Source organism: Dermacentor variabilis, chromosome 5 (genome assembly GCF_050947875.1).
Source record: "Dermacentor variabilis isolate Ectoservices chromosome 5, ASM5094787v1, whole genome shotgun sequence".
NCBI lineage: Eukaryota > Metazoa > Arthropoda > Arachnida > Ixodida > Ixodidae > Dermacentor > Dermacentor variabilis.
In genome coordinates this window covers 145,388,981-145,401,172 of record NC_134572.1, presented here as the reverse complement: position 1 = coordinate 145,401,172, position 12,192 = coordinate 145,388,981, and the positions used below count along the sequence as shown (strand labels likewise).

The following is a 12,192-nucleotide window of genomic DNA, read 5'->3' as shown; positions in this document are numbered from 1 at the left end:
AATCCCATACTTGCCGTGAGCTTCACGAGAAAGTTGAGGCTGATTTCACCTAGACGGTTGTGCCTTCAACAACGAAAATTAACTGCGAAGCATCTTCGAATAATGCGAGATAACATAAGAATTAAGGCTGCCGCACCATCAAGGCAATATACCCTAGAATATTACGCAGCTCATGCTTAAAGAATAGCTCGACAGCACGTTTCATACGTTCATCTCAGTGTTTAGACAAATAAAAGTCCTCAGCTGTTTTCTTCAGGTCTAGGGACAATCTGTATGTGCATAGCGCTGAATTCTTACCATGCGCTGCATACGTGCTGTGCTGGAACAGTTTATTTGTGCGGCGAGACTAAGCAGTAGCTCAATCACTAAAAAATAATAATTAGAAAATATTAAATTACGATATGCTGAAGTTACGTCACAGACTTGTTGGTCGCGCTTTTCTTATTTCTTTGTTCCTCGACAGAAACGTGGGCGTCGTCTGACGCTGTCCTTTGCCGCCAAGCCCAACTCCTTTGATCGAACCCTGGGGAAACGAGTAAAGACAAAAAAAGCAAATATTGTACACTTGCAAAGGAAACGAATTTTTTTTATCGCATTGTTTATTCGCGCTTAACTACTAGTTGTGAGAACAACGGCGTCGTATGCAATTGCGTCCTGGACGCATTCTTCTCCTACTCATGAAGTTATATTTAGTGCACTCTCCAAAGCACAAACTCTTGAAATGTCTAGTAAAAGTGCAGTGATTAACTCTATAGCTTGTGTGATCATAAATATAAATATATAAACCTAAAATACTACGTAATCTGATTGAGGTACGGGAAAATAAGGTTGTGTTGAACAAAGTGCGGTGAACCATGATAAATACCGATTGCCCGGTTAAATAGAGGCAAACAACGGTTACAACAGTACACATTCATCAGTGCTGAATATGTACAAAAAGAAAGTTCACTTTCACCTATTAACCAGCACATCCTAGGAAATTCGCAGAAGCATATAACATTACCGCAGAAAATATTATGCTTTGGGATTGTACAGTAATACGGTACTGTAACGTCGAGAAAATATCTAGAGACCAAGGCATCAGCTTAGAGAAAATTTCAGTTACTTCTGTGCAATGTGGAATAGTTACAATACATTACATTTACCGAACAGGCACACGCAAGCTATACCACTTGATTTCAAACTGCATGCCTACGCAGTAAAGAAGAAAAAAAGTTTCCGGGCGCCTGTGGTCGCCAGACGTTGGTTGTGACTGCACATTTTCTGTTTGCCAAGCTTAACTGTGCACGAGTATGGAACATTGATGCTTATAATGCTTTAATGCAAAGTTATCGTAAACTGCAGTACCTTGTGCTTGAAGAAATTTCAAATTCTTATGTTTTCTCGCTAATCGTTGCCATTCTCTTTTCCTTTCTTTTTTTCACATGCGACGCATTGCTTTTGCATACTCTCGCTTTTTTTCTTCTGTTAGCGGAAGGGAGGAGGTAAAGGCGAATTGGGGGCAACAATGTAATATCGTTTATCTAACTTTTACACTACAACACTGAAGGTGCGTTAGCGCTGTTCAAGAAAGTGCATACTTGTTTTGCCCTGTATGCTAATGTAGTCTGCGCATCTTTAGACTTTATGAAAAGATTAAGCAGGATACGACAGCAAGCAGACGGAAAAAAATGCATTTTCTAGCAGTGTTCCAAGCTGAAAGTTGACAGACTGGTTGTACTACGAGCAAGCAACTTAGTGAGGAAAATCAATAATAAAAAAAGACAAACCAACAGAACAGATTAGTTCAGCGTCTGTCGTCAGTAGTTTCTCTACATTATGATGCCGTTCCTCTTGCGCGGCCTTTACCATGGAGATCAGCCATCTTGCCCAGTCTATTGCAGATAAAACAAAGTGCGCCTTTTTTTATGGCAAATCTTTACTTCCCTCTTGATACTAAATCCACCACTATGGCGTGCCTCATGATCAGATCGTAGTTTCGGCTCGTCAAACCAGCGAATGAAGAAATGAAATTCAGACGGAAAAAAGCCCGATGTACACGTAACTAGTACGTTGTTTTGCTAAGTCTGATCTTGTGTCAATTCCTTGCTTGGCGTCAGTAAATGAAACAGCATTGCTTTTCTTTTTCTCTCACTAGTGCAGCCAATGCTACACAATATGCGATAAACCATGTTTTTTTTTTCCTGCGATGTAATTTATTGTTTCATTTCGCTACTGGTGTCTGCTGCTTTAAATCATTTTTCTACATTCACTCCCATAGCATGTCCCGATTCATTTTCTGATTATGGGACCTCCTTCTGTATACACAAATTTTTGTAATTCATTTTATGCATAACTAAAACCACTTCTGACTCTGACTATGGGGCTCAGGGGCAAGTCTATGTGCAGTTTTCTTTTCTTTCCTGTAGTCCGCTGTTGGATGGCGCGGACGATTAAATTTGGCGCCGGTTAATCAGCTTTTCACAGAAGGGAAATGTATTTCGAACAAAGCTATTTGTGCAAAATGAAGATTAGGCCCAGCGTGGTTACACTAGACGATACGCATTAAAATGAAAAGTTCGTTTAACGTATACCATTGGTTACAGTTAAACAATATGAAGAACGGTGTAGCTTTTTTTTTTCCTTAGCTATTCCTCCGTGACCTTACGAAAATGTGTTTTACGGCAGTGCTTCTCAAACTATCCAACCGTCGTGCAATTCCGCTATAACAAGTCGTGTTGTCGTCGTCGTTGTTGTTGTTTAGCTGCACCAAATTTTTAAAGATTGCCTGTGGCAGATAACAAAATTTTAACCCTTGAGCTACACTACTCTATAAGGCATCCATCACTTCAGGCAGAGCTAACAATTAGTATAATTATGCTAATTACATTTTGTTTATTGCCTTAAACTACTTATTTCAATGTACGAACTGTAGCCGGTGAGTTCGCAAGGCACTTGGAACGAGTTCTCAGTACTGCACCAGTTTCAAGATAATAATTTTCAACGTGTCCGACGAAATGCATTGGTGTTCCAGTTACTTTTGTACTTCAGTGCAGAAAACAGTGTTTTGTTTAAAAATAAATCACACAACAATGCATGTACACCGCAACCTTGACAGCGCATATCTCGAAACCGATGCATTTTCCGAATAAGCTTCAACTGGCGATGCCTTGCAAGCTCACTAGCCACGATACATATATCAGAATACGTGCACTAAAGCAATCAATTAGATCTTTAATATATTTACATTATTTATTCAATTAAGCATTCTGATTTCTCGCAGAACTAATCGCCGCCGCATCGAGTACTTTAGCTCAAGGTTTAGAATGGTCTATCTAACACAAGCAATCTATTTTATTTCTATTTTTAATATGTCATTTGGTGCAGCTTTAAAAAAACTATATATATAACATACAAGGCAGCACTTCCCCTTTCCCTTCTTACATCTCTCGTCTGTCACAAGCTAACGACTTTCAGCACGTAATTACCGAGACATAAGACCTCATCGAATTCGCTACAGAAGTTACAAGTTATTAAAGATAAAGCATGCCTGCATGAGAGACTGTGCCTAGTCGCCACTTTGCTAGAGCGCAGTTTGTCGAAAAGAGGGTGCAGTTCGGATGCCTCAAATCTAAGTTGGGGCCCGCTACGTTCTACTGAGACCTTCATACCACAGCTCGAAGCTTCCAAGCCCCACTTCCCGTTTGAGAAACACTGCTCTACAGAGAAAGACACGCGACATCGTGCGCATACCTCGTCAGTCGAGCGGCTTGATAAGCAGCAGTATGAGCTTCAGGCGGCCAATGGGCGCGAACTGATCTTGCACGTTGAATTTCGTGGCTTGACTGGCCAGCGCCAGCACTCGCTGAAGACTGTGCTCTAAGGCCTCGAGCTCGAGTCGCGCCTCGTCCTGGTTGCGCGGAAACGCCACCGCGATGGTGTCGGTCGTGGGGCCGAAACCCTCGCCTAGGCTGCGCATGGACGTGTCCAGGCGTCTGCTCTGCATAGCGCTGAAGATGGCCACCGACATCACTTGCACCGAGAAACACCGCCGGGGCTCTTCAAGATGCCGCCCAAAAAGCATCCTCCTTTCAATTTTAAACGGATAGCTTTGCCTATATACTTCATCCCCGACTTCGCACGCAGGACGTGTCTGTCCTGGGTTTCCAGCGAAGAGGAGACGGCGAACGAAAGACGGGGGAGGAATATGGCTCAGACTTGTTGGCGCAAGTGCTTAAGTCACACTGCCTAGGACAAGGCATATGTACACATGGTAGTAAAGGTGCCATAGAAGCCCACAGGTACTGCAATGGCGGCTCGTTGAGGCACAGAAGCGCCATCTACATATCGCGAGGCCAACTTCTAGGTGGCAAAAAAAAAAAAGAACGTTAGTCATTCGAGGGTCGTTGCTCCGTCGACTGCACCACCTCACATGACATCGCATATACAAAGCACATAACAATACAAAATGAAGCGTAAGTGAGATTATTCGCCACAACATCGCGTCACAATGTAATCCGAAAACACCCATGTGTATTTATAGGCCTCATCATTCTATATTGCAGGCATTATACTAATGGCATTAACCCAGTTACTGTAATGTGAAATTCTAGGCAAGAGCAAGCGAAAATCCGCTCGCGAAACATTAAAAGCATTTTTTTATCAGAAAAGCAGGTCAGGGTTGTGCAAGCGAAACATCGATTCCACTGTACAATGCAGAAATGAAACTCCTTTTGCCCCTGGTTTAATCACTTCATGTTTGAGAAATTCCATTTTCCTTGCGCCTGCGTTGCGCCTGCGTTCCTTGCGTAACGTTGCGCCTGCGCAGCTTGCGGGCATGTGTACCTGTGGGTCTGGCTTCAATAAAATTAGTTGTTAGTTTGCAGCTGTGTTCGTCTTCTTACCTGTTGTGCCGTCCCGTGGCGCGCGCTATATCAAGATGATCCCCATGTCAAAACACAAACTAGCGCAACATACTCTTTTAAAGCACGGTGAAAATCTGCCCTACCGGCTGGTATCGCTCTCTCCACAGCAGCCAAGCTGGTCGGATGCTCACCCGGGGACAGAGCTGTCCAGTGGCGGTGGTTGCTGCAGGTCGTCGGTGGTTGGCGCAGGTCGCACGGCTGGTTCGGCGTGGAAAAGAAACTCGCCGAAGATGCCTTCGTGTGCGCTGTCACCGGAGTCGTCCGCCAGTCGGATGTGCTTCAGATTGAAATACCCGATGACAGAGTTCGGAGGCAGCAGCTCGCGTACGCAGTCCACCACTGGGCACGCAGAGAGATACATGCACGCATAGTGTGATTGCATGCGCTGCATCCTAGCATACATCGTAATATAATTGGTACGCTGACCTACCACTTCTGCCAGATGGCACACAATGCCTGCATCAACCAACGTTCCCGTGTGTGCTCGCAGAGGGCATCTACAGGAATACTATCATGGTCTGAAAAGCGTCAGTATTGCCTACAGCATGTAGTTCATTGTGCAGCAGGAGGCCCACGAACGAGCTAAAACACCATCCACTGTTACTGCGTACGAGCAGTCACCAATACATACCTTCGTAGTTTTTTTATTTTAGCTTTAAAATACCCCTTACACAAAATGTCATACTCGAGATGATCATGCTCGATTTCACTACGTGCGTAGGTACCTCTGGCAGAATAATAATAATAACGTCGCCATGAACATATATTAATATGGTTTTAATGTCAGCGCGAGTGGCCGATCTTAAACAGCACCACTCCAAGACATCGTCATCGATATGACGTGTTTAGGGGCCCCTCGGGCTCCACGAGTATTGCTAACGTCATACATGTGGATACTGGGGTACCAGCGAAACTTGCGGGAAATACGATGGGACAGGCGCTGCTTCGTGGCTTCGATGACGTATATTGGCAGTCTGCACGTGTCTGAGCAGATGAACAGAACAATCTGGGTCCCTACCTGTACCAACTACCGCACCAAACTGATTTCCTAGAAGTTCAGACAGGATGTGGCATTGTATGGGGCACAGTACGGACAACCACACCGCGCAGATTGTGTCAGAGCCGGCGAAGTCAGCGGCAATGTTCTTTCTTGGCCGGTGTCGTGGCCACAGCCGAAGCTTTCGCGTCTATCGCCGCTCATGGACACCAATGCGTACGTTTTCATATTCACCTTCATGGCTGCTTGCAGTGCTGTCAATTTCCGACCCGCTCCTCTGCAGGGAATAAACTGAAAATGGTTCGCTATATCCGCTATGACAGCTACTGTCACTTGCACAGCCATCGACCTCACTTAGCAATAACGACGACCACGATTCCGACTGGAACGACGTAGAGCAACACGTTCGCGAATAGCAGACGAATTATGTGACTGGAAATTCAACAATCTCGCTCTCCAACGTCACTGGTTTGTAAGCGCCCGTGATCGATTTTCCTGCCAGTTTCCGGAGTGCTTTGTTCCGGCCGGTGATCGGCTAGCTTCGGTTCTTGGCGCAGGTTTTGAATTGGCGTGGATAATGATCATAATTAATGCGGCTATCATTCAGCATTAGTTGCATAATTACATTTACAGCAGTTTCATTTCATGGTTATTAGAAAGAGATCAATTCATCAACGCACCAAAGTCAAAAGAGTCTTTCGTGCTGCTGGTGGTCTTTTAAACGCGACCTTGCAGATAGAAAACAAATTACTATGGCTGGGGGGGAGGGCATCCTACTCAGGCTTGATGGTACCCGCTCGTTCTCAGCATCGCTTTAAAGGGACATTTAGGAGCTATATTTAGTTAAGCTGCACTACTACATTAGTTTTCTGCGATGCGGCCAGTCTTTCGCTAAGATGAAGCATGACAGAAAAAGAAATGGCGTAGAAACAATTATGACAGGTGGCAACGCCAGCCTTAAAATTCTCGCATCAGCCCACCGTGACCCGCACTTTGAAAGCGTCTGCTCCCCGGTTTTTCCTTGTTTATTGAATAAGGCTGACCAAAGCCATATCCACATATGATAGAACGTTACCCGACTCTACGCATCCATCCCGGCAAAAAGTGCAGGGCAGCGCGCCATCACTTCACACAAGTAGTCACTGCTCTTCAGTGACAATCCGCAACAGTTCTTACAAAGCGTAGTATCTTCTTTAGTCGAGGCCCGGCATTGTGCTAAACTCTCGGTGGAATGGAAGAGCGTCCAGTCGAGGATAGTTTGTGAATAGGTCGCTCAAGGAAGTCACCCTGTTACACCTTTAATCAGGCATTTAAGGGCGCTGGCTGATCAAGGCTTCAATTTCGCAATATCAGCGCATGCGTTAAAGTAAACTGTTCCAGAAAATTACTTTGTGAATATTTTAATGGTGCCAGCTGAGAAAAAAGCGATTTACGGTGGCGGAAATGTGTCTTTTAATGATTTTTTGGGCAGAGAATGTGTCTTGTCGGGTAATCGACCTGAAAAGGCTAAGCAGCTCTGCATATGTAGCATACCTGGCATACATGTACACATGATATATAAGCCTCACTAAAGCAGTAAAATGAGTGCTAAATAGTCAATTTCTGGCTGCGCCAGCGCACTTGATCTCCTTGTAAATGCAAAAGAGCACGCCGTCATCATTCCAGTAGCGAGCGTGGCTCCAGTCACATCTTCATTCATTCATCCATTCATTCATTCATTCATTCAAATAACTTTATTCAGTGCGCTGCGATTTCGTGGGGTGGTCCTGGACCCCGCCTAGGTTTCGTCCAAGGGTTGTTGGCCCTTGGCGGCTACCTCGGCTCGTTGGACAGCCCAGAGTTGGTGCTGCAGGTCGAGCTGAGCAACGCAGACTCCCAGCGCGCGCGGAGGCTGTCGCTGTTTAAGGCTGCATCACCTTTATCCTGTATTACAGCCGGAAATTCCCATAGGATATGCTCCAGGGTGGCTCTAGAGTCGCAATGTCTGCACTTGTCCGTCGTGTATAAATCTGGGTGTATTAGGTGCATACTAGCTGGACTCTATGGTGTTGTGTAATTTCGTGAAATCTGGTCATTCGATCTTCCCACTCCTACTCGCCGGTAGTCGGTGAGGCGGGGCTAACTGAGGCTCGGTCCGTAAGTTAGTTACGGTCCGTAAGTCCGTAAGTCTCGAGCCATGCGGTGCGCCACCTCATTGCTACCGTCTGGTAGTGTGTGAGCGGGTGTCCAGATGAGATCGACACTTTTGTCACGGTTATTAGCTAATTTTAGGAGTCGTAGTGCCTCTGGGGAGATTCGACCGTTGGCGAAGTTTCGTATGGCCGTCTGAGAATCACTGATGATTACGCCCGCTGGTGTTTGTGCTATGGCTAGCGCAATAGCTATTTCCTCTGCGGTTTCTGCATGTAGCGTATTTACTATAGCTCTCGTCGTGCATTTGCCCTCGTAATTTATCACCACTGCTGTGTAGGCGCGCTTGTGTCTATCTAGCTGCGTCTACAAATGTGGTGTCCTTGCTGTTACCAAATTTCTTCTGTATATTGCGTGCTCTGCTTTCCCGTCTACCCTAATGGTGGGTAAGATGCATATTCTTGGGGATTGGATGGATGGTTATCATGTCTCTGATGTGTCTGGGCATATCTACTTTGACGCCATGTTGGGTATGATACCTTATAGCTAGGCGATCCAATATCTGCCTACCTGTTTTGGTTTTGGACAGGCGTTCGTATTGGGGGGGGGGGGGGGAGGAGGTGCTATTCATTGTGCCTCGATTAGCTCATCCAGTGTATTGTGGAGACCTAGCTGCAGTAGTCTATCGTTGCTGGTGGTGACGGAGAGTCCGATTGCTTGCTTGTAGATTTTTCTGATTAAGCAATCTAATTTGTATTTTCCTGACAAGTACCATCGTAAGTATGATGCCACGTATACTATTCTGCTAATTACGAACGCTTGGACTAGTTTAAGCAGATTGCCTTCTTTCATTCCCCTATGTTTGTTGGCTATTCGTTTAAGTAGCCGCATGAGTTGAGATGTTATATTGTCTAATTTTGTATGGTTTCTCCATTGTAGCCGTTACTTTCAATAATGAGGCCCAATACTCTGATCTTGTCAACCTTGGGTATGGGCGTACCATCTGCCGTAGTTAGGCGAATTTGCGGATTTCGTTCCTCGTAGTTGCATGGTTTTCGGCCACGTCACGATGGTACATAAATGAGGAGCTCAGATTTCTCTGCCAAACACGCCGGTCCGTTCCTGCTAGGTATTGTTCAACTGCTTCTACTGCACGTTGCAATGTGTTTTCAACCTGTCCATCGTTGTCATCGCTCACCCAGAGGGTGATATCGTCAGTGTAGATGGCATGATTGAGGCCATCGATTTCCTCTAGCTTTGCTGGTAATCCGATAAGAGCCAGGTTAAACAGCATCGGTGACATTACTGAACCTTGGGGCCTACCTGCGCTTCCGATCTGTAGTTCTTCGGAGTTAAGGTCTCCTATCTTAATGTGTGCCTTTCTGTTAGTAAGGAAGTCTCGTATATAACTGTATACTCGCTGGCCTAAGCCTAGCAAATTTATTCTGTTTAGTATTGTTTCGTGGGTAACACTATCAAACGCTTTCTTTAGGTTTAAGCCTAGGATAGCTTTGGTGTTCCGACTTATGTTATATAAATTTGATGCTTAAGTTGGAGCATTGCATCCTGTGTGGACAAATTTCTCCGGAAGCCCAACATTGTAGGGGGGAGAACGTCGTTATCCTCGAGGTAGTTGGTCAGTCTCGTTAGGACAAAGTGCTCCATGAGTCTGCCCACACACGACGTGAGTGAAATGGGTCTCAGGTTCTCCAACTGTAGCCGCTTGCCTGGTTTAGGTATTAGAATAATCTGGGCCGTTTTCCATTGTGGTATTCCGTTGTGGTATTGTACCGGATTGCCAGCATTCGTTCACATTGACACGTGACACAGTCCCGGCGCGGATGTAGTGCTGTCAATTCCGCCTCGCTAATCTCTTCGTCTAATTGTCTGTTTTTGGTACCTGTGTAACCTGGGGGAATTGTTGGCTTAGCGCGAGGTAATTATCTTGCGGCTGTCTCATCGATAAAAGCTGCTTCAGTTTTGTCATATGCATGTAAGATTTTGCTTATGTTTTGTCTGTACGTGGCTTTACTTTCTTCAGGATTCAAAAGGTGCCTGAGGAAGTTCCACGTTCTGGACAATCCTAATTGATTATCCATATTGGTGTATGTTGCTTCTCATTGCTGGTTACAGAGCTGTAGGGCGTATGCTTCGATATCTCTGTTAAGCCGGGCCAGTCTGCATGCGTCGGAGTGTCCTGTTGTGTACCTGAGTTTTCCATCTCCTCCAGAGACCTTCTTTAGCTTCCCACATATGTAGGAGTTTACTGTCTGCCTGTTCCATTTGTGCGTCCTGGGGGATTACTTGCGTCACATCTTTTGTCATTTCTTTTGTTCTCCTAAAAGAGCTCTATAAGAGACAACAGTAAGAAAACATAATAATTACCATCGTTATGAATTACTAGTCTTTTGGTTTTCCTCCATACGCTTCTATTCGTGTGCGCGTTCACCTGGGCAGAATTGCTACCACTTCTCTGACACATCAAATTGCTTAGCTCGGTATTGAATCGCGGATAAGGGATATTCAACTCAGAGAGCTTGGCGACAGTTGAATGGGCATCGTTGACTCATTTCTTTTTCACTTCACCCACACGAAAATGTTCGCACAACCTGAGGGAAAAAGTAGCTGTGCGTGGGCTAGCTGTAGTCATGATCATCTTAGAAAACTACTGTTAGTTACTACAGAAATTTTAACCGTAAGCCAGCGCTCCGTCTTTAGTCAACATACAGCCTGCACTCCAACCGCCAATTGATCAAGGATCACTGGTAACGTCGCCAAGTCTGCAGCGGAGAAGGGCCGTACTATTTTTGCACGAAGCCAAGCGCAAGCCGGCTGTATACCGGCAGAGAGGCAAACCGCGAACATTGCGACCGGAAGTGTGAAAAAAAATTAGAAGAGGAAAGAAAGAACGCTAATGCGATGCCAAACTCAGACAAAGGCATCATTCTCCATTCTAAACGACAGGTCAAGATGCGCATTGGTGTAGTAGAGCATGTGACAGAAGGACCAGTGTACGCATGCACGTGCACGTCTGCCCGTGTGCGCGTGCGTGTGTGCTTTGTAATTCTGCTGCGATTACACCTTTTTGAATGATCCTTAGGACTAACGTTCCTCAGCGATCTTCTTTGAACTGCTTAGACAGAGCAGAAATTTTCGGCTGCGCGTCTTTTCTGGTCTAAGGCTGTCCAAAGCTTATTACCCTTACTGACCTTTCCTGCATAACTTTCGCCGCTGTTAAGGCCCAGAGGATGAGAAAGGGCCGGTACATTTCTCATTCCCATGATCTTTTGATCATCACACGTTCTGAGGGAACCCCTCAACATGGCACCACGCCAAAGCTTGTTTCGATGACTAATATATCTTAGAAACGTTTCACAAAGACTGCACGTGTCAATGAAGCGTCATCTTTTCTGTACGGCTCCAAGATGATCGAATAAAGCTGTTGGCTGGAAACTATCTTAAGCACGTTTACCATGGTTTACACGCTAAGGAATGAGTGAGCCGCCGCAAGTACAAAAGCATTAACTGACCAGTGAACAGCAGATGGAGACGGAGATCGGTCTCTTCCTCAGCAGAGACATGGCGGCGGAATGCCACAGCCGGTTCACCTCGGCGCACGTGAAGAGCTCCTCGATGCCCAGGTAGTCGAGCACGCTCGCCACTAGGAAGTCGTCGCCTAAGAAGTCCCTCACGTCCACCACGGAACCAGGCTGTAGGTCGCAAACGGACATGGCTTTGCTGGCTGGAGACGCAGACGTCCACGGAGCCCATGAAGGGATGCGCGCGCCTTCGGCACGTTCTTCTCTTCTTCTTCTTCTTCTAGAGTGCAACTCCACGAGACGCACAGCGGAAGCTTCAACTAAGCTTTTCTCTTGGATTCGATTGGATTTCCCTCTAGGATGGCGCGTGCCCACTGTGGGTTATTGGTCACGATTTGTATGATATTAGGAAGACACTGCTAATACTAAAATTGGTTCTAGCGAAATAATTGTTGCTACTTCGTCGTTCACGCCTACATGGGCCAATGTAGGTGCGGGACTTGGTGGCGGCCTTGACGCCGACATCGAGCACTATCCATGTGCCACGGTCTGGGTGGATGGCGATATGGGCTTGTTGGTCGGTCATCATTGAAAGGTATCTGTATAGCGCAACAGAACCAAG

At 45.8% G+C, this 12,192-nt stretch overlaps 1 protein-coding gene across 1 annotated transcript; it reads right to left on the bottom strand.

The window, feature by feature from the left end:
- LOC142581990 (uncharacterized) lies at window positions 1-11,822 on the bottom strand. The gene is made up of 4 exons (XM_075691425.1): window positions 11,562-11,822; window positions 5,036-5,243; window positions 3,733-3,989; window positions 1-523 (listed from the first exon to the last, which is right to left on the bottom strand). Exons 1-3 carry the CDS (start codon window positions 11,800-11,802, stop codon window positions 3,737-3,739), a joined length of 702 nt encoding a protein of 233 aa, XP_075547540.1. The 5' UTR covers window positions 11,803-11,822; the 3' UTR covers window positions 1-523; window positions 3,733-3,736.
- Between the last annotated feature and the right edge of the window lie 370 nt (window positions 11,823-12,192).

Excerpts from the sequence above, each read along its gene's own strand:
- LOC142581990 (XM_075691425.1), bottom strand. The coding sequence starts at position 11,802 with ATGGGCTCCGTGGACGTCTGCGTCTCCAGCCAGCAAAGCCATGTCCGT. Across the intron at positions 5,244-11,561 it reads TCTCCATCTGCTGTTCACTG|TGGTGGACTGCGTACGCGAG; the intron begins GTCAGTTAATGC and ends CTGCGTGCCCAG. Across the intron at positions 3,990-5,035 it reads CTGGACAGCTCTGTCCCCGG|CGCTATGCAGAGCAGACGCC; the intron begins GTGAGCATCCGA and ends GGCCATCTTCAG.